This window comes from Merops nubicus, unplaced genomic scaffold (genome assembly GCF_000691845.1).
Source record: "Merops nubicus isolate BGI_N331 unplaced genomic scaffold, ASM69184v1 scaffold1800, whole genome shotgun sequence".
NCBI classification, from domain to species: Eukaryota; Metazoa; Chordata; class Aves; order Coraciiformes; family Meropidae; genus Merops; species Merops nubicus.
In genome coordinates, this window is record NW_008584766.1 from 26,159 (window position 1) to 44,833 (window position 18,675).

At 46.0% G+C, this 18,675-nt stretch overlaps 1 protein-coding gene across 1 annotated transcript in view; it reads right to left on the reverse strand.

The window, feature by feature from the left end:
* Positions 1-12,919: 12,919 nt before the first annotated feature.
* Positions 12,920-18,675, reverse strand: part of TMEM72 (transmembrane protein 72) — a 6,774-nt gene continuing 1,018 nt past the window's right edge. Inside the window, exons 2-5 of the mRNA XM_008945237.1 lie at positions 14,934-15,000; positions 14,438-14,509; positions 13,570-13,709; positions 12,920-13,380 (exon numbers count right to left, since the gene is read on the reverse strand). Coding sequence (XP_008943485.1) covers positions 12,920-13,380; positions 13,570-13,709; positions 14,438-14,509; positions 14,934-15,000 — 740 coding nt within the window. The remainder of the gene's footprint in view (positions 13,381-13,569; positions 13,710-14,437; positions 14,510-14,933; positions 15,001-18,675) is intronic.

The following is an 18,675-nucleotide window of genomic DNA, read 5'->3' on the forward strand; positions in this document are numbered from 1 at the left end:
TTCCTTGAAAAAAAGAAAAGAATATCTGAAAAAATATCTAAACAGATTTTTAAGAGGCAGGCAGATTCTTAGAGCAAGCAATGCTTTCAAAATTTTCATTTGATCCTACCAAAATTCTCCTGTATTTAAAATATTGTTCCCTGAGTACTAGATGTAGCAATACTGGTTTCCTGCCAATTTTTACTTCAGAGTTATTTGCAAGCTCCAGTTAAATATTGCCAATAATTGGGGTATCTCTTGTGCTCTTCTTCCTCTTCTAGCTCCTAGTCATACTGCCACCTTTACTGTTCAGGATGATTCTTGTCTTTCTTTCTACTTTGTCATCTATTTTCATGAAACACACAAAGCCTCAATTACTCTGCAGAGGACTATGCTGCTCTCAGTGAAAAATGGCCACAAGGCTCAAAATTTATCAAGAACATAAAGACAGATACACAGGCAGCATAATCTATTAGCATTGTTCCCTTGAGAAGGCAGCTAAAACATCCTCCCTTAAGCCCTTGAATAAAATCACTGTGTGGGTCTATACTGTTGGTGGATTGATCTTGTCTTCATGTTTTGAAAAGGGATTGTGGCATTGCAAAAGAGAAGTATTTTTTAGATTAGTATAATTTTCAAATTATAAAGACAAGTACAAATATTTTGCATTAATGAGTTATTCTGATATTACAGACCCTCTGATGTTACAGACTCAGCCTTAGCCTTATGGGCAACGTGCAGTGTGAACCTTGTACGTGCTGTGTATACTGAGTACCTGCCTTTTTACTCTAATAAGAAAGCATTTGTTTTCCACAGAAGGCACCATCTCAGGAAGCACCCTGAAGTTATCACTATTGCTTTCTGCAAGGCTGAGCATGGTTCAGTCTCAACGAAGGAGGAACTGAAATTAGACCTCTTCAGAGAAAACCTCATAAGACTCACCTAAAAATGGACAGGAGGTCCCAGTCTCCAAGAGTTTTGGAATGTACACGGAAAAATATATTATCATTTTGTGTAGTGTGAATTCTCACCTGACATATTCAACATCCTGGAGGTTGTTCCAGATTGTACAGAAGTCAACCGTGTCATGCTCTTGTCACACATTATGTCCTACCAAGGGACATTGAGGAGGGCTATCAGGATGATCTGTGGCAGGGGCCAGACTTGCCTTCACCAGTGCAGGACTGCCCAGCTCAGCAGATCTCCCACAGGATGCCTTCCCCACGAGCAATGGCTTTCTCACGTGCCATGCCATCCCCACACTTTTTGCTGCCACTGGCGCCAGGGTGGGTGAGCACCATCAGGGGCAGGTCAGCTCTGAGGTGGCTTCTGTGACCACGGCTCTGTAATTTTAATTTGGAACCGCAGAGAATTACAGCCTTGGAGTCTATTTATTAGAAATTAAAATCAAAGCTAGAGCTAGATAATTGCTTATGGCAAGCTCACTCTTCTATGTGGTACACTGGCTATCAGCTTCTGGTGGGTGAAGTCGTAAGCACAGGGTGTGTATGCACACAGGGTGTGCACATACAACACTCTACTGACAATGGCTATTTTTTCCCTTAGATGGCAACTCAACTCACAGGGAAGTTTGGGGAATTATTATTTTATTTTTTTTTTTGTAAAATCATAGAATTTAGCACCACATTTGAGGTGTCCTTGGGCATCCTACCTGCTTCTGGGATTTGTCCTAGGCTTTGTGTGTATTCATTTTAGAATCATAGAATCATTAAGGTTGGAAAAGACCTTTAAGATCATCAAGTCCAACCATCGAAGCCTGGTGGAGAGGATATAAGGACAAGAGATGAAGGACAGAGCTGTTTGGTTTCTGTCATAGCATCATACCTACTTGGCCTCTGTCTGCAGGCAATACTTTTCATAGCCCAAAAGTGCCAGGCACTGAGAAATGTTCCTCCCACAGGACTAAGACCCAGCTCCAAATCCATGATGTTCTATGTAAGTGTTTGCATGCGGCCCCTTCACATTGAAGGTTTGCAGCAATGCATGGCATTTAACCAAATGCCATACCCCTAAAGGGCTGCAAGTTTTTGTTCGTATAATCTTGCATGGAAATTGAAATAGGCATATTTTAACATGGGAAAAGTAAACATGTTTCCTCCCAGCCAGGCCCTGCTGCATCTGGGGCTGGTGATGATGGTGGCCCGAGATTTTTCTCTGCGTATTTCTGACTGAGATTCAGAAACCACCAAGAAAGTTCCCCACAGAAAATTAAACCCCTCAATTTAACCTAGGTACTAGGCTGGGGATTGGATCTACTTAGTCAGACAATATAGGCAGTGCTGGCCTCATCAGCAAAGCTCCATCATTTTGCTTTTCATCGAGCCTCACTCTTTGATGGAATAAACCACCACTTACCTACTGAACCAGTAGGCTGAACCAGTAGGCTTTTTTGGCTGAACCAGTTTCCTGCTGGATCATATCTGGAGGGTGTGAGGTGTTTTATCCTTATCTGTTAAAGCTTGCTTTATTTACAAATATATTAGAAAATAATGAAGACTTGATTTGCAGGTATCCTTCACTTGGTTTAGGCAAAGCGGCAGCCAGATACTCAGCTGCAGCAGCAGCTTTTCATCTGTGATGGCTGGCAGGCACAAGCTGGTTGAGCTTGTGAACATCTATTCTTTGAAAAATGTTCACTATTGGTCGGATGAACGTTACAGAAAAAAACAAAAGGATGAATAAAAAATGGGAGGTTGTTTACAAGAGGAACTCAAAGAGTTTTCCCTTTCACAGGCAATGCAGGCTAGCCAGTTCTGTGCATTCAAAGCCGTGGACAAGCTCTTCAGGTTCACCAGGAGCTTCCAGTTTTCAAGATTTTTCTCTGTTACTGAGTCACCTCTTTGAACGGGAGCCATGTCTGATATTCCCACATGACTTTAGGAGCAGTAATTTTGATAGAAATGCCAAAGAATGTTTCAATTAAACCTTAGTAAATTTATTATTTTATAACACCATTATAATTTAAATTATGGCTTTTTATAGGTACTGCAAGCATGGCAAGTATTAGTGTGAGCATATAGGGTTTGATATTATCCTTGGACTTCAGAACACTGGATAGATAATTTGGTATTTTTTTATCCAGTTCTTTGATATCGTTCAGGTTAAAGGGGTTCTGTGGATTTTTGTTTTGTTTTGTTTTGATTTCCAGTCACTGGTTTATCTGCTTCAGGTATTAACTCTGATGGTGAGGTTACTTTATGCCCAGACTTTCCCAGTCGTGGTATGTTTCCTCACACACAACAGGCCATTGTGCTTGCACAGATCTGTACAGCACAGAGTGAGAGTGTGTGTGACTGAAAAGTGTGTGCTGCAGAGGTTAGTTCTGTTACCATGCTTGTCCCAGAGCATTTGCTGCCTTTAAAACATCAAATGCACCATGCATCAGCTACCCAGCATGCACACACACATTTTTGTCTGGGAAATCACAGTCAGAAATATTGTGACTGTACCTAATTGGAGACAATCTTCCTGATATTTCCTATCAAAGCAATGTAGATTTACCAGAGTGACACAAAATGAAACAGTAGCCTCTTACTATGCAATGCACATTTTTTTTTTTATTAATAATAGATAGGGGATGTTATCTAGGATGAACCTGGTTTTCTAGGATGAAGCTGGTTTGCTAAATACATCGTAGCATGAAGAGGGATAGTGTCCCCTGTATGAGCTGAGGAAAAGCTGGTTAATGGCAATCGTGGTGCTATAAGAATGTGCCATTCCCATCCACACCCTGGCACGCCAGGTCTCTGAGTCCCATCTGCTCATGTCCACCTGCACTGTGAGGTGGTGCCCATTATCTTGCTGCTCATCCCACAGAACCACACAGCTACGCTGCAAGAAGCAGAGTATCGCACAACGCGTTCAAACCATCTCAGAGTTAAAAAAGCTGATGGAAGAGTTATACAGGGTAATTAATGCTCATGTATCCGCATGTCTTGTGTTTCCTAAACACTTGCTTTTCTCATGACTTTTGCTCTGTGAAGGAGAAGGAAGCACTCCTAATATACATGGCATGTTCAGTTCCAAATTCATCTATATGATGCCATACATCTGCTCAGGACGAATGAAACAAATATGCATTTACCCTCTCCTTGTTCATGAGGTGAGGCCAGCTCCTAACCTAGCCCATCTCCTGTCCCTTGTCTGCTCCTCTGTACTTCAGTCTTCTTTGCAGTCCTCTACTCCCACTGTTTTCTAGTGTGTCTCACAGAACCTCCTGTCCCTCACATTTCCTTTTCGTTTCAGTACCTTGCCATGTTCCCTTCCTTTTGAAGCTCTCCAGCCTTTAATAAATTCCTCCTGTTTCTCAGCTATCTTGCACATCCTTTTCTGTTCTGCCTTCACTATCCTCGTATGTATTTCCTTCCCTTGCAGCTATTTCTCTTCTGTCCACCATATGCCTTTACCTCCTGTCAAGTGCTCAGGCATATCAATACCACCAGTGAAATCCCAGTGCTTCTTGTCATGGAATTTTTCCTACTAAATCAGACTACTGATCTGAAGAAGTAACATTCAAATGTCATACCATTGGTCTCTTTCTCCAGACTGTACAGCAGTTGGAATAGCCTTTTTTAGTTTACAGAAGGAACAAGCAACTGTGAGAAAATTGTACATTTGAGAAAGTACTATAATTTTAAAGCAGAATCACTGACTTAACTTTGGACTTCAGCACTGGTCCATCAATCAACAGCCCTCAGCAATTCTACTTTTCTGGAAGTGGCAATATGAAATTACACCTACATCACTATTACATTTATATTAGCTGCAGCTATTCCTTTCTTTTCCAGTTCCATTCCAGTCTAACCTAGTCAGTTCGTTCCATTCACTGTATTCCCTGGCCCATGTATCTTCCTGAAACTCAATATACTCTTTCTTATAGAGACTATAACAAAATCTGTTGTCTCAGGTCTTTTTCTGAATATCAGGCACGTGTGGTAGATGTGATTTCTGAGATGTTACCCTTAAAGGTATTTGCTGGCTGCTTTTTATACACATCTGTTTGCAAGTGATCCATACAAGGCAGAGTAAATTTACAGACTTGTGACCTCTGGTCTGTTAAAGTTTCTTACACCTATTTTGAAAAAATTAGATTGCAAACAGAATTAGAAAGATCAAATGAAATATAAACCACAATATAGTAAAACAGAAGTTCTACTTGGTTTCAGTGCAACTTCTTGGCAGCTATCCTGTGCAGGTATTGAGCCATACACACACACCTACTCAGCTTCATAATGAAACTTTGCAAAGATGTCAGACTTTTTCCTAAAAACTGAAGGCAAAATGCTATTAACAAAAATATCTTTTATCTTAGTAACTATAGCATCAAAAAACATTGAGAATGCCAAAATAATGTTTTCAGAAATACGATTTATCTTGTGATTTCTAATTATTGTTACATGAAAGCTCTGTGAAGTGATTACAAATTATTGTTAACAATTTTGTACTTGAAACTAGCTTTGATTGCATCACATTCAAATTATAATTTGCACTGTGCTTGTCTGAGATGTACAACCTTTTTTTTAGCAAGGAAAAAACACCCACCTGAATGCCAGTAACATGGCAGTTACAGTCTCATAAAAAAGGTGTAAGACATTGTGCAAGCTGACTTTTCACATGCTTTTTAAGTTGTTTTACTGACTTAGCTGTCTGTGGAGAAAGAAATAATTACTGACATTAATTACAATTACTTACAACAATTACAACAAAACTACCAAGTAACAAACCTAAATTTTTGCATGGTAGCCCCATGCAGTCTTGGGTAGCTGTATGGGAGTTTCACAGATTTCATCACACAAGAGTGGAAACTACAGAAAATGCAGGCAGGCAGGTGGAGCTGAACTCTGGTGTTTCTCTGCTGTCATTTACAGCTCCAAGCAAGTAATGAGAAAGGACGGTGTCTGTCCAGAATGGCACGTGGGAAGCTGTTTCAGGGCAGAACCAGCACAGTGGCTGCAATAACATTTCCACAGCAATATAGATTCTGCACGATAAGGTTTTCTTTGCCTTGTCTGGTAGTTTGTATCACAAGATTGGTCATGGTACCTTTTTTAAAAATGCAGTGTTCACTATTGATGGACTAATCCATACACGTGGTGCTGTTTCAGGAAAGAGCAACGTTGTAATTAATGGGTTTAGGGCCTTCTTAATTGAAGCTGCAGGGCACACACACAAAAAAATTGCCACTTTGTGCCAGGTTTTCCATGACTGAAAGTGTTATGTAAGTGGAAAACAAAGACATACAGTAACAGTAACTTTATGAGTAGTAGCAGGATAAAAAAACCCAAACAACTAACCTGAAGATAATTTGTATTTATAACTATCTGATAAATACACTAGCAGAAGGACTATGCTGTGCTTTTCTCTGGAATTTTGGTTTAGAAGGAAGGAGCTTGAATGTTTGTGCCTGTGACTACTAGTTGGAAGTGAAGAAATAATAAAACAAGTTAGCATGGGGCTGATAAAATAGTTATAGCATAAATGCAATAGTTTAGTACTGGATAAGAGCCCAGGAGAAGTAATGACAACAGCAGAGCCTTCTCCATTTCCAAGCCAGCCAGCAATTTGCAATTTCATTCTTACAACATTTCCACATGAGAGATGTTGACAACAAAATTATCATATTTTTACACTGTAAACCACATACAGTCCCAATGTGATGCAACTAACATCTATTGCTGGAGAAGACACTTTGATTTCCTTTTATGCAGCTGACAGTTTCTTCTGAGTTTGCAGATGCTTGCATGAGAAACAGGTGCTGAGAAGGGATAACAATTATGTTGAAAGAAATAAGATGGAATTCACTTTCATGCCTGGGACTGGGTTTTTGAGGGGAAGGTGTGGCTAAAGAGATGTAATTCCCTTCCCAAGCCCTTCCCCTCAAAAACCTCCCAGATCAAGCTTTCCTGCCATGCTGCTACAAGTTTATATGTCCCGCAAAGTGTTTCAGGTTGTCTGGCCCATCTGACTTCATCTGCCAGATTCGGGAGCATGGAGAGGATCCAAATGTTGTAATACACCTGCACCTTTACTGGAAGCCTCAGTCTTCCTGAGCACAGGATATGGGGACATAGCTCTGCAGTGTGACATGAAATAGGATGTTGTCCCTTCATCTGATTGGACTGGAAAGCAGGTTTGCCTCCATGCTGGGAATTACCTCTGCAATAGGCACAGGAGGTAAAGAGGTAGTAAAGAACTCAGACAAAACCTTCCCACCTTGAAAGGAAGAAATGTAGTTCTACCACATCAAGTTCAAAGGTACTGTCACCATACCAAATTTTCCCAGAGAATTCTTAAGTCTGGCTGAGAAAGTAGCTGACATAGAAGAGCTTCTTCAGCCTAGTTTTGTGCACAGTAAAACTCCTTTTGTGCACTTCTGTATTCTCATGCTATTGAAGGAAGTAATACAGTCTAGCACAAAACATTACTGAAAAAAAACTAAACTTGCTTTTTTATGGTGCAAACTTTGTAGCACGTCAATTGGAAGATGAGATTTGCCCTCAAAAAGACAAAAAGTAAGAAGTTAGTTAGGGCTGCTGTGTAGTCTCCCCTCACTGGGCATGTCCCCCATGGCTGCCACCTTCTTGCCCTTTAGGCACAATTTGGTAGGTGTTACCTCCTCGTGCAGTGTTGAAAGCCTCACTCAAAATTGCAGCTGCAAGTGTGGCTCTCCAGTGAGAGGAAGCCCAGGCACAGTGGTGATGCATTAGCTGGGAAGCAGGGTGCCAGCAGTGAGCTGGGGGCTCACAAACAAGGTTGGGCATCTGGATGGGTACCAAACCCAGTCACTCTTACAGGGGACTTTTACGGAGGAAGACAGTAAGAGAGATAGAGCAGGGGGGAACTGTGTAATGGTATCACAGTATGTATGATTTTGGCTAGCGTGGATTGATCAAGATGATATTTCCTTTTAAATAGCTCTTCTGAATGAGGTCAACACTGAGGTGGAAAAGACTGGGGTGAATGAGGGGCTGGGCAGAAAGAAGAGATGAATGTGATATGAGGATTAGTTGTTAAGATGCTGTTCACAACTTCCTCCTGTGCAGTATGAAGTCTTGAGGTACAGGCTGAGGTGAAGAGGAGCTGCCAGGAAATATTACCTTTCTGGGTTGGTTGGTTGTTTTTTAGTCTCTGAAATAAGGGTGTTTGTTATCCAAAGACAACAAATGGAAAATGTTGGAAAATGAGGCTTCTGGTGCTTTGCATAGAGCCTCAAAACAAGACTCAATAAAGTCACATGCTAAGTGAATAGCTGCCTAGAATTCATTTCCTAAAGGTATCTTAATTATTCACTAGGATATAACCCAAGTGCAGCCATTTCACCAGTGTTATTCAAGCTGCTATATGGAGGCTGGAAGTCAGATTCCTGCTTTTTCCCAGAACATGCCAAGAAGATAAGGGAGCTGAGGAATCTTAGGCAGGTTTGGAACCTGGCTTCTGGCTCCTGTAACTTCCTGCACAGTACAAAATGCAGGAGGCAAACCAAAAAGAACCTGCATTTCTGGCCCAGCGCATGGGAGAATCTCTTGCATGGGATGAAAGAAGGTGCAGGGCTGAGGAGTGGTATGGTTACAGGTATGTGAACATGCAGCATTTAGATTCAAGTGGAGACAGGTCCTCTCCTGCATGTGAATATGACTCAATATTGAAATGGGAGCCGCCCGTGACCCTGATGCCAATAGCAATGTTTGCTGCTGTGATTGTTGCACATGCAGGTACAAGCAGGGCACTTCTGATTTTCAAGTACTGCCACTGCAGAAACGGAACCCTCTACTCTCCAAATATACCTTGCTTTCTTTATGCTGCTGTTTTGTGGGAAAAACATTCCTATCCATGTCTCAAACTGGGAGCAGTGCTCGCTCAGAGAAACTGGAGCCCAGAGTCCCCAGGGAGAGCTAGGGGGCCTTTGCTTTGGGGGGCAATCCCCTAGGCAGCTGGCAGGAGGTGGGAGCACTGTCGTGGGGCAGGATTGGGCTTGCACAACAGCTACTCATACGAGTGCACACTGGAGCCAGAGAGGAATGGTAACCAAAGCCTGAACTGAAATCTCTTTTTGCCTTCATATAAAACTTAAAATAGGGTAATTGCAGCATTCCAGTTCACTGAAGTGTGACAGGGGCTATCAAGTAGCTTTGTATAGTGTTTCTACTACACATGTACATGCAAAGCAGGCAACTTTTTCCTCATGCAGGGAAATCTTTGGAGGGAATTTTGAAGGAAACAATTTCTGCCAGGATTACCTCACAGAGTTTTAACTTAGATGTGTATTTCTTTAGGATGATTCATCTTGTTTCCTCTCAGTATGTGAACCCACAGGAGGTTTCAGCTTTACGCACTCTAACTCAGCGGGTTAATCTCAACGGATTACCCGTATCATGAATTAACTGTAACGTAGGCAAAAATTATATAGCACTGTTCATGTAATGCTGTGTGGATTTACAGTTCAGGCAGCTCAAAGTCAAGTCTCACTGAACGGCACAGTTAATAGCATCAAGTTCTTCCTCCTTTTATTTTCCTGAAATTACCCTGCACACATGAAAGTTTCTCATACACAGACACCCCCAGCAGCTCTCTACATCATCTCTGGTGCTTTCAGTAGCCTCTGGGAAGCCCCTCCCAGATAGATGTAAGGAGAGGGTCCAAAGGAGAAGTGCACGCTTGAGTGAATAATCTCTGAACCCTCCACAAAGTCATCTGACGCCCCCTGAAGCTGAACATTTCATCTACCATGGAATTTTAAAGAAAGCCTGAGGCTGCATTTCTTTAAGCAGTTGAGCTGCTCTAACAGCCTGTTGCCTCTGAAAGGAGTTCTTTTATCCCCCATCCCCTTCGTTTTGTGGCTGGCCCTTCCTTCCATAAATTTATTTGACCCATTACCCAAGAAGATAGCCACCCACATTCTTTTTCCTAATTATTTTTCCACTAGGCTAACAAGCTCTTTATGCTAATGGAGCTGTAAGATAACACCAGGAGTGGGCTGGGTGGTGAGGAGCAGAGCAGGAGATATACAAGTGGACTCCTTGGCAGGGGCAACCCAGGGAGGAGCTCATCCCCCTTGGTGGGATCACACCTGCCTGGTGCCGTTTGAGGCGCAGCTTGGCTGCCTCTGGAGCAGCATCTACTTCCCTGGCACTGGTGCAGGCTCTTGGCAGATTCCAGGGTGAGCCAGCCACGGACCTTAACTGAACAGGCAATTTAATATCACAGAGAAGACAAGTAGGGATTTTTTTTCCAGCTTTAATCCCCTAGGCCAGCTATCTGTGGGGCTGGAGAAGAGCCAGGCCAATACAAGGGAGCAGGCAAGAAATGCAACCAGGTCCAGTGCTGTCTCCAGAAATGCTGAACAACCACCTCACCTGTAGCTTCCCTGAGTCTTGCTTCCTAAGGGAAGCCTACAACAGACTTTCAAAAGATGAGCCTAAAAACTGAGTTACCTAATCCTGCAGACTCTTAATGGTTATAAACTCATTTTGTGCATTTCACAGAGCAATGAAATTTTCTCCCCATACGCTTCTGGGTGCCCCGGGTGCTCTCACGGCATCGCTTGCCAGCTGGCCCTGCTGCTCCACAGATACAAATTGGAGGGCTGGTTGAGTAAGGGCTGGAGGATGGAATCCTTTGCACAGTAGCTGTCCCCACCCAGGCTGCACTAGAAACTTTGCTCAGGGCTAGATAGGAGGCTGCAGAAACATGGTCTCTTTCTTTCAGCAGATCTTTTGAGCTATTGGGAGCAGTGCCTTTTTGACAAACCTTATCTCTGTGTAAGTAGTTACACAATGTTCAAAGGAGAGGCTTGGATGATGCAGAAAGCTGACTTTGTTAATGAGGGTAGGTTTAATTGCAGAGCAGATGTGTGATCAAGCTGGGGAGCCAGCACCAAGCACAGCCTTTTAGGACAGAGGTGACAAGAGTGGATACCCTGTTAGCATGGCTGGGTCAGGACCTTTCTTGGTGCAGGTGTTTGATCACCAACTTTAGAGGAAAAAAGCTTTATTTTTATTTCTTAACATGATTAATACACTAGCTTGAGGGTGGAGATGTGGTTGGATCCTGGGCTTGTTGTTGTCAGTCATGAGGAATTAGGCTGCAAACAAGCACAATTTTCTGAGGACATTTTTGAAGGTGCAGAATCTCCCTAAAGGCAGATGTGTACGTGACTCTTCCCCAGCATGCAATTATGGGATGGAGGGTTAATTCGCACAGGCATAAGGAGGAGGTCTCTAATCCATGTATCGTGTGTAGAACAGATTGATAACAGCTATTATTTTGAATGCTGGTGATGCAACAAAAAGCTTTTTCTTTATGTCTGATTGTAGGAATGACAACCATTCATAAGTTGCTCTTGTGGACAGTTTTGTTATCAAACACAGGCAGTCAAATACTGTGAGTCAGTATCTTCTACCATCTTTCCCATCCATCTCCCAAATTAGGAGTCACTTAAGAAGAGTTCATTAAAAAGTAGCACAGAGTTCTTATCTCAATTGCCTTCTGATTTCTGAACGCTTACACTACATTCTCACACTTCACCTCAAACTACACTGCTTTCCTAAATGAACATGGTGATTGTGACTCAGAGAGATAAGATTTAAAAAAAGAAATGTATTTCCAAGAAATACAGCCAGTCCCACTGGCTTCTACCTTACAAATAGTTTAGCAGGTCTTGGGGATCTTCTCTCCTTACTATCACCTCAGCCCAGAGTTGTTTGTCTGGACTTAGAGCAGTTACAACTCTTCATCCCAGCAGTGGTGACAGAATGGTCTCACATCGCATATCCAAGAAACCCAGTTACCTGAGTTTCTCCCATGTGTAGTCAAAAGAGTTGCCTGACACTGATGAGGGGGCCTTGGTGATGGTATCTGCAGGCACAGATGGCATTTGCCTTCTGGAAGTAGAAATTCTTGGTCCTCAGGTGAGAGTGAGCCAAGGGGATGAGTTGAACAGGATAGAAATGCCTGAATATAGGTGAACAGTCCTCAAAGGGCAGAAAATATGGTAGGACTAAGCCAGAGGTGAAGGGCTCAGGGAAGAGCTGGCATGGAAAGGACTGGTGGGACAGCATTGTAACTTTATTATTGCCTTTGCCCTCTGGGGGCCATAATTAACACATGTGGGGAGTTACAGTCTGCTGTGCCAGTGCAGTGCTGGGTCTCATGATCTGAGTTACCCCATCATCCCAAACCTCTTCTAACTCAAGAGGGCTGTCTGGGCAGGGGACACCAGGAAGCCCCAAGGTCCTCTGTGCTCCTACATCGGTGCCCCTGAGGTCAGAGGCGATTTCCCTGCTGTGCTCAGAGTTTGTCTCAGGGGAGGGCACTTAGCAGATGCTAGCCCTGGGGCTGTGCTTGGTCTCAGCCCATCTCTGAAACGACGTTTTGGATGCCGTGGGCCTGCTGCAGCTGGTGCAGGTGCTGTGAGGGAACCTGCAGGCTGCAGTGCCCTGTGCTGAATGTGTCCTACCTCTGAGCTCTTCAACATGCAGCCAAGGCAGGAGGGAGGAAACATCCCCCAGCAGAGGCTGCACAGGGGATATGGTGGTCTCCCCTCCTCCTGTCTGCTGCAGCCTCATGGGAGGTACACGCAGTGGCTGTTACGTTAGCCAGGAGCAGCAACTGTGACAAAGGGGTGACCCATGTGTGAGGCCATGTGAGCAGAGACTACTGTCCTGGCACTACCCTGGCTGAACCACCGCCTGTCCCCTGGGCACGGCACTGCAGGAGCTGGGGACTGCCATTGGCCTTGTCACAAGGTGTGGGACCACGTAGTGTGGGCAGCCCCTTGAAGAGGGCACGCCACGGTTGTTGCCCTGGAGGCAAGGAGGTCAAGGAGGGCCACCTCTTCGGGCCCTCTGGCTGCTGGAGCAGCAGGGAGAGGTGCCGGTGCAAGGGGTGATGTATCTGTCCCATCCTCGTTGCTGCTGAGGGCTCAGAAGAGGCCTGTGGAGCTGAGGGGAGCAAGGATGACCGGGGCATCCGGTGGGGTGAGGATGGGTGTTGTGTCCGATGTGGTGTCTTCAGCCTCGCTCTCCACATCCTCCAAGCTCTCGCTGACAGAGGGGATGATCTGCACCACCTTCTCCTGGAAGTGCACCTGCTTGCGTGGGGCTGCTGGGGCTGCTGCTTGGGCAGGAGCTACTGGAGCCAGGCTCCTGTCCTTGCTGCCCTTCAGGATGCTCTTCATGTGGCCTAGCAGCGAGCGGTGCTGCTCCTTCTGGGCCCCGTGGAAGGTGTAGGTCTGCTCAGTGTCACCAGCAATGGTGGGGGCCGTCCTGGTGGCTGAAGGGTCAACATACTGGCCCGCCTGGGGATGTGTCTCGTTGTGCCCTGGGCTCTTCCTCCTCTTGCTCAGCACGAAGTAGGCCAGGGCAGTGAGCACCAGCATGGACCCTGGGGAGAAGGCCATGTTGGCTGAGGGCTGAGGCAAGGCAAAGAACTCACCGAGCGGTGCTTGGTCTAGTTAGCTGAGCACCATCTGCAGACAGTTCAGCACCCCGCACATCCCCACCCTCTCTGGCCCTCGACAGACCATGTTCATCTTCCACCTGCACTAATCCCCAGCCCAGCATGGCTCCTCACCAGGGATGGTGACGTGCCAGATGAGGACAGGATGCAGGAAGCAAGCCACTGAGAGCAGCGTGTACCCCAGGAACTTCTGGAAGCTCCCCGGGCGTCTAGCTCGTTTCCAGCAGGCCTGTGCCAGGGACTCAGGCTCATATCTGGGGAGAGAAACAGAGATCCTTGTGGGACGGGCCACTCAGAACATGTAAAGAAGATATGGACCTGTCACACTTCTATATGGGCAGATCCTCACTCGGGTTTTCCAGAAAACTGGTGTGTTGGTCAGGGAAGGTAAGCAAAGCCTGAGCCTCTCCCACAGGGAGAAGAGGCCAGGGGCTACATCTGCCAGAGGTCAGTGTCTCAGGCCATCTTTCCTTGGTGTGTTTGCCCACTTGGCCATTCCTCAAGTACCTATTAGTGGAGTAGGGTGTTGCCTCTGAGCTACGAGGGCTTTTGAGTTTATGCTAAAAAAACACAGCAGTGGTCTGCCTCTGAGAAGCACAGAAGGATTTTCTACATTTTAACTTAGACACCTGTGCCACCTCTGGGAAAGGGATGCAGCTCACCCTGGGGATCTGGCTCTTCTTTCAGTCCTGCTCCCTTGTAGGGCTTTGTGCTGAATTTTAAGCAGGTGCTGCAGACCAGGGTTTGTTGTGCTGATGCTCAGCACCTTAGGGCACACGCTTGGGTTAAAACACAGGTTTAATTGGCTGTGGACATGGCCCCAGACACCTCCCCCCTGCCTGAGAGCCCTTGCCAAGGTGTTAGGTACAGGATCTTTGGTGTGACACTTCCAGCACAGCTAGGTCTGATGTTGGCTATAAGGGGCAAGTTGCCTTTGGAAGGTCTCACCAAGGCTGGAGAAGACTGTACAGGGTCTACTCACGTGAAGCACATCTCCAGGAACAAACAGATAAAGAAGAAGCCTTCACAGATGGTAACTGCAACCCCTGAAAAACTGAAAGGTGGAGCTGTCAGGGGGACAGGGCTGGGCTTAAGTATGCTCTTCAGGTGGCAGAAGGGGCATAAAAGACTAGGATTTCCTATCCAGTTCACAACGGAGTCTGTATACTGGTGTCTGAACACCCTCTGCTCTGGTTTGTGGAGGAGAGCTCAAAGTCCTTCTGTCCTCAGGGGGTCAACTTCTAGCCAGTGTCAATTCTGACCTGCCTAAGTCTGTAGTAGCATGGGTGATGCAGTAGCATCACATCATCTAACAGAAAGAGCTTACTTTTATGAAACCTAAATATGGAGATCTGAATTCCCCAAAGCCTCAGACATTGCTCCCTGCTGCTGCTGCAGTCTAGTCTAGTGCTACATATGATGGAGGAATCAAACATGTCACCCCCAGCAGGTCTGACTTCAAAGGCAAAAATACTCACAGAAGATAGAAAGCCAGGCTTTTGAACTGTCCTTGCTGCAGAGTTTCTACGCCCACACCGATCAGCACTAGAAAGAGAAGGTAGGAAAGATAATGACTGCAGGGTTGGTTCCCAGTTCTCTGGTGCCCCACCAGCTCCCGGTATCATAGAATCATAAAGGTTGGAAAAGACCTCTAAGACCATGTCCAACCATTACCCAACACTACCATGACCATTAAACCTTGTCCACAAGTGTCACATCTACATGGTTTTTTGAACACCTCCAGGGATGGTGACCACCATCAATCCTGGTTTCCCCAGGGACTGGTGAGTCTGCTCCTTCTGTGCTGTGCAGTGTGTTAGGACTGTCAGCACCAGTGATTCATACTGGCACACCAACCCAGGGATGTCAGAGTTGAATGCTGCCCCTAACATAAAGCCCAGAAAACCATTCCAGCTGCATCCCTACCATGGCAACCTTGCCACTGTGTGGGCTGGGAAGAGGTGCTCTGGGGATACTGGCTGGCCTTGGGCAGTGGGAGGAGGTGAGCAGTGGTGTTCTGTGTCCCTTCCATCCCTTGCCACTCTGCCCCATCAGGCTGCCACACGGATTTCCTTCCCACTGCCCCATCCGCCTCTGCCCCCTTGAAGTGCTGAGGTTTAAACCCCCAGCCCTGAATGAGGGTGGGCACATAGATGATGTCCACAACCAGGCAAGAAAGACCCTCCTGATTGGTTTTCACCCAGGGTCTGGCCAGCCTTGGGTGGGAACTGATTAGGAGATCACCGCCTGATGCCCCCACCTTCCACATTAACTAATTCCACCTCTATAAGAACTGTCTCCCACTACAATGGGGTTGGGAGGTTTGTTTACTTAGTGGATGTGTTGTATGAGGCTTCTGGCTATTGGAAGGGATCCCTGATTCTTCAAGGCAAGTGGAGTTCCCGGGATGGAAGGGCCAGAACATGAAGCTGTCTCTGAGTCCCTGCTATATAACTGAGCTCATGGCCTGGCTGCTGCCATCCCCCATGGTTTGGCTCCTTAGCCAGCTCACTCCCTTCTTCATGGCCATTGCAGTGGGTGAGTGCATTGCCTTGTTCCTCCCTCTGGTTGTCCAACACTTTGGATCTCTGGTGTGTGATGTGGTAGTGGAGGGAGGAGTTTGGCTGCTGGTCTGCCTGTTAATGATAACATCTTTCTGTGTTGGGCAAGTGGTGAGCAGAAGACCCCTCCAGGTCTGGGACCTCTCTGCCTGGGTCCCTGTGGTGCCTGCCAGCCTCATTCCCCTGCCCTCCCTGCTTGCCCAAGCCTCCTGCACCCAGCACATGGCTGCAGAGCAACAGCAGGACAGGGAACCATGCCAGCTGCCTCCACAAAAGGCTGTAGCCATGGCATCAAGATTCTTTGCTAGCCAAACAGAAAAACATATAATGGGAGCAGGCAGATTAAAACCAGGGAATGAATGTCCCCACAGTGCCCTGGCCAACACAGCACACTAGGGAGTCAGTTTAAGTGGGATTAAGAGTATTAGCAAGGCTAAAATGTTCCTTGGACTGGCTGTTGGGTGCCAGTAGCTTCACGGGATGGAAAATTTCCTTCAACATCCTTCAATTCCCCAAAATGGAGCAGAAATGAAACGCCTTGCACCAGCTGCAGTAAGTTGGTTGGTACGTGACTGGCTGGTCATGGTGCATGACCACCAGTGGTGTGGAGCTGAGCAGAACTTGGGTCTCATGGCCAGGGTCTCGCTCTAGACAGTCACTGCACTCCTGTCTGTGTTTGCTCTCACATCTCACCAGGCAGTCCCTGCCCATCCCCTGGTGCTCAGGAATGTTACCCCTGCTCAGTGCATGCTGGCTAAGGTTTGAGGTGCCAGCTGACTGCTGTTCTCTGAGCTGTGGTTTGCCCTAGCTGGATGAAGGTACCAGGCTCTCAAACAGAGATGCAGAACGGTGTCCAGCAACATTGTGTGGTGAGTCAATGCCGAGGGTCTGTCCCTGAACACAGAGCTCTCCCAGCCTGGCTGAGAAAAGTCCTTCTGGGGTGCTGTGGTCTTGCTTTGTCTCCCCCTGTATCCACCTGCAGCTGCTGGCCTGTGTGGCATCCTCCTCCATGGGGCCTGCCTTTCCAGCCCAGGGAAGAGGCACGGGGCTCACAGTCTTATCACAGAGCTGTGAAGCTGTGTGAGCTGTGTAATCCTAGAAACAGAGTATTGTCCTTCACCACCTTGTGACTGAGAACCCTTCTTTATAATCTTCCCTACAAACATGGGGTTCATTCATTCACCACGGATGAATGCAGAATTCAAGAGCTTGGCTGTGAGGTTGGAGTCCCTGCTCTGGATGGGGAGTTTTCCTTATTTTGCACAGCTTCTGCTTTATTCACAAAGCTGTTTGGATGAAGAATCTGCAAGAAGCAAAGGGCTGTTTCTGAGGTGTTTGTTTGGGCTCGTTTCTGCCTTGATTTGGATTGTATCCAAGCCATGTGGCTGAAGGCACATGATTAGGAATTAAATGGTTGAAAGCATGAGAATTAAGAAATAAGTAAGGACTCTCTTCTAGATGCAGAAATCACAAGGCCTAAAATCTCTGCACTACAGAGATGCCCCAAACACTGCAGCAAATTGTGGGGCTGTTTGATGGCTCATCACTAAGTCCCCATGAGGCTCTGCTGGTGGCAGGGCAGTCTGATTTCACTCACAAAGAAAACTCTGTAGCCTCACTGTTGCAGACAGCCACGGAACTGCAACATCTAGGGGAAGGGGGGAGTTGTATTATGTAGGTAACCTTCTGTGTTTGCAAGCAGCTTACAGAGCTGGCCAGGCCTTCTCAGAATCAATTAGTGAGGCTCATGCATCCTCATTTTTTTTTTTTTCCCAAACAAAACCCATGGGATTCTCTTCTGCATCATTTCCATTTCATGCAAAAACCTCACTCATCTCATCAGGCACTAAACACTACATCAAACTGTTTTCTTACTCCATTGAGACACACAGAAGAATAAAACACAAGCACCTCCCGTTCTTCACTGGCCTTTTGGGAAGTCAGGTGATACTGGGAATGCATCAGAGCTACAAAAAGCACAGAGTAGTGCAGCTGTCTGCTCTGTGATGCTCAGCAGGGAGACAACTGCCCTGCTCATTTCAAGAACTACAAAAAGAGGTGCAGATGATGGAAAAAGATGAAAAGAAAAGCAGGAGAGATATTATATTCCACTAAGACACTTCCAAATTATAAGCTACTTCCAGTTTCGCTGTTCTAGCATTGGTTTTCCCATGGCAACAAGCTCATGCTTTCTCCCAGGAAGGCATCTATGAGTTTCCTTGGAGCTTTATGAGAAATACAACTAGTGTGGAACTCATGTGGGCTGAAGGGGGGTGGCAATGGAGAATGCAAGAGATTTACACTTGCTGGTTAAAACTGTGTCCCGGCTTCTATCTGTTGCAGTGTCATCATGATGTATACTTATCTACTGGGAGTTTGTATAAACTTGGACACTCAAATCAATTGTTTAAAGCACATTCCTCCATTGTCCGAGCCGGGCTTTGTGTCCTTGGGAACCTGTGCACTCTTCAGCTGACATCTGTGCTTTCTACTCTGTCCCTGACCTGAGCAAAGTGTCTCTCATGGCTGTCTGCAGTTGATAAAGGAAATGCGAAGGTAAGGCGGCCTGCTGTGACCTATTCTGCAAGTGCCTGAATCTGAAATTCCCAGAAGCCTGACACAGGAACCACAGGCACCACCTCAAGTCACCTCTCAGCAG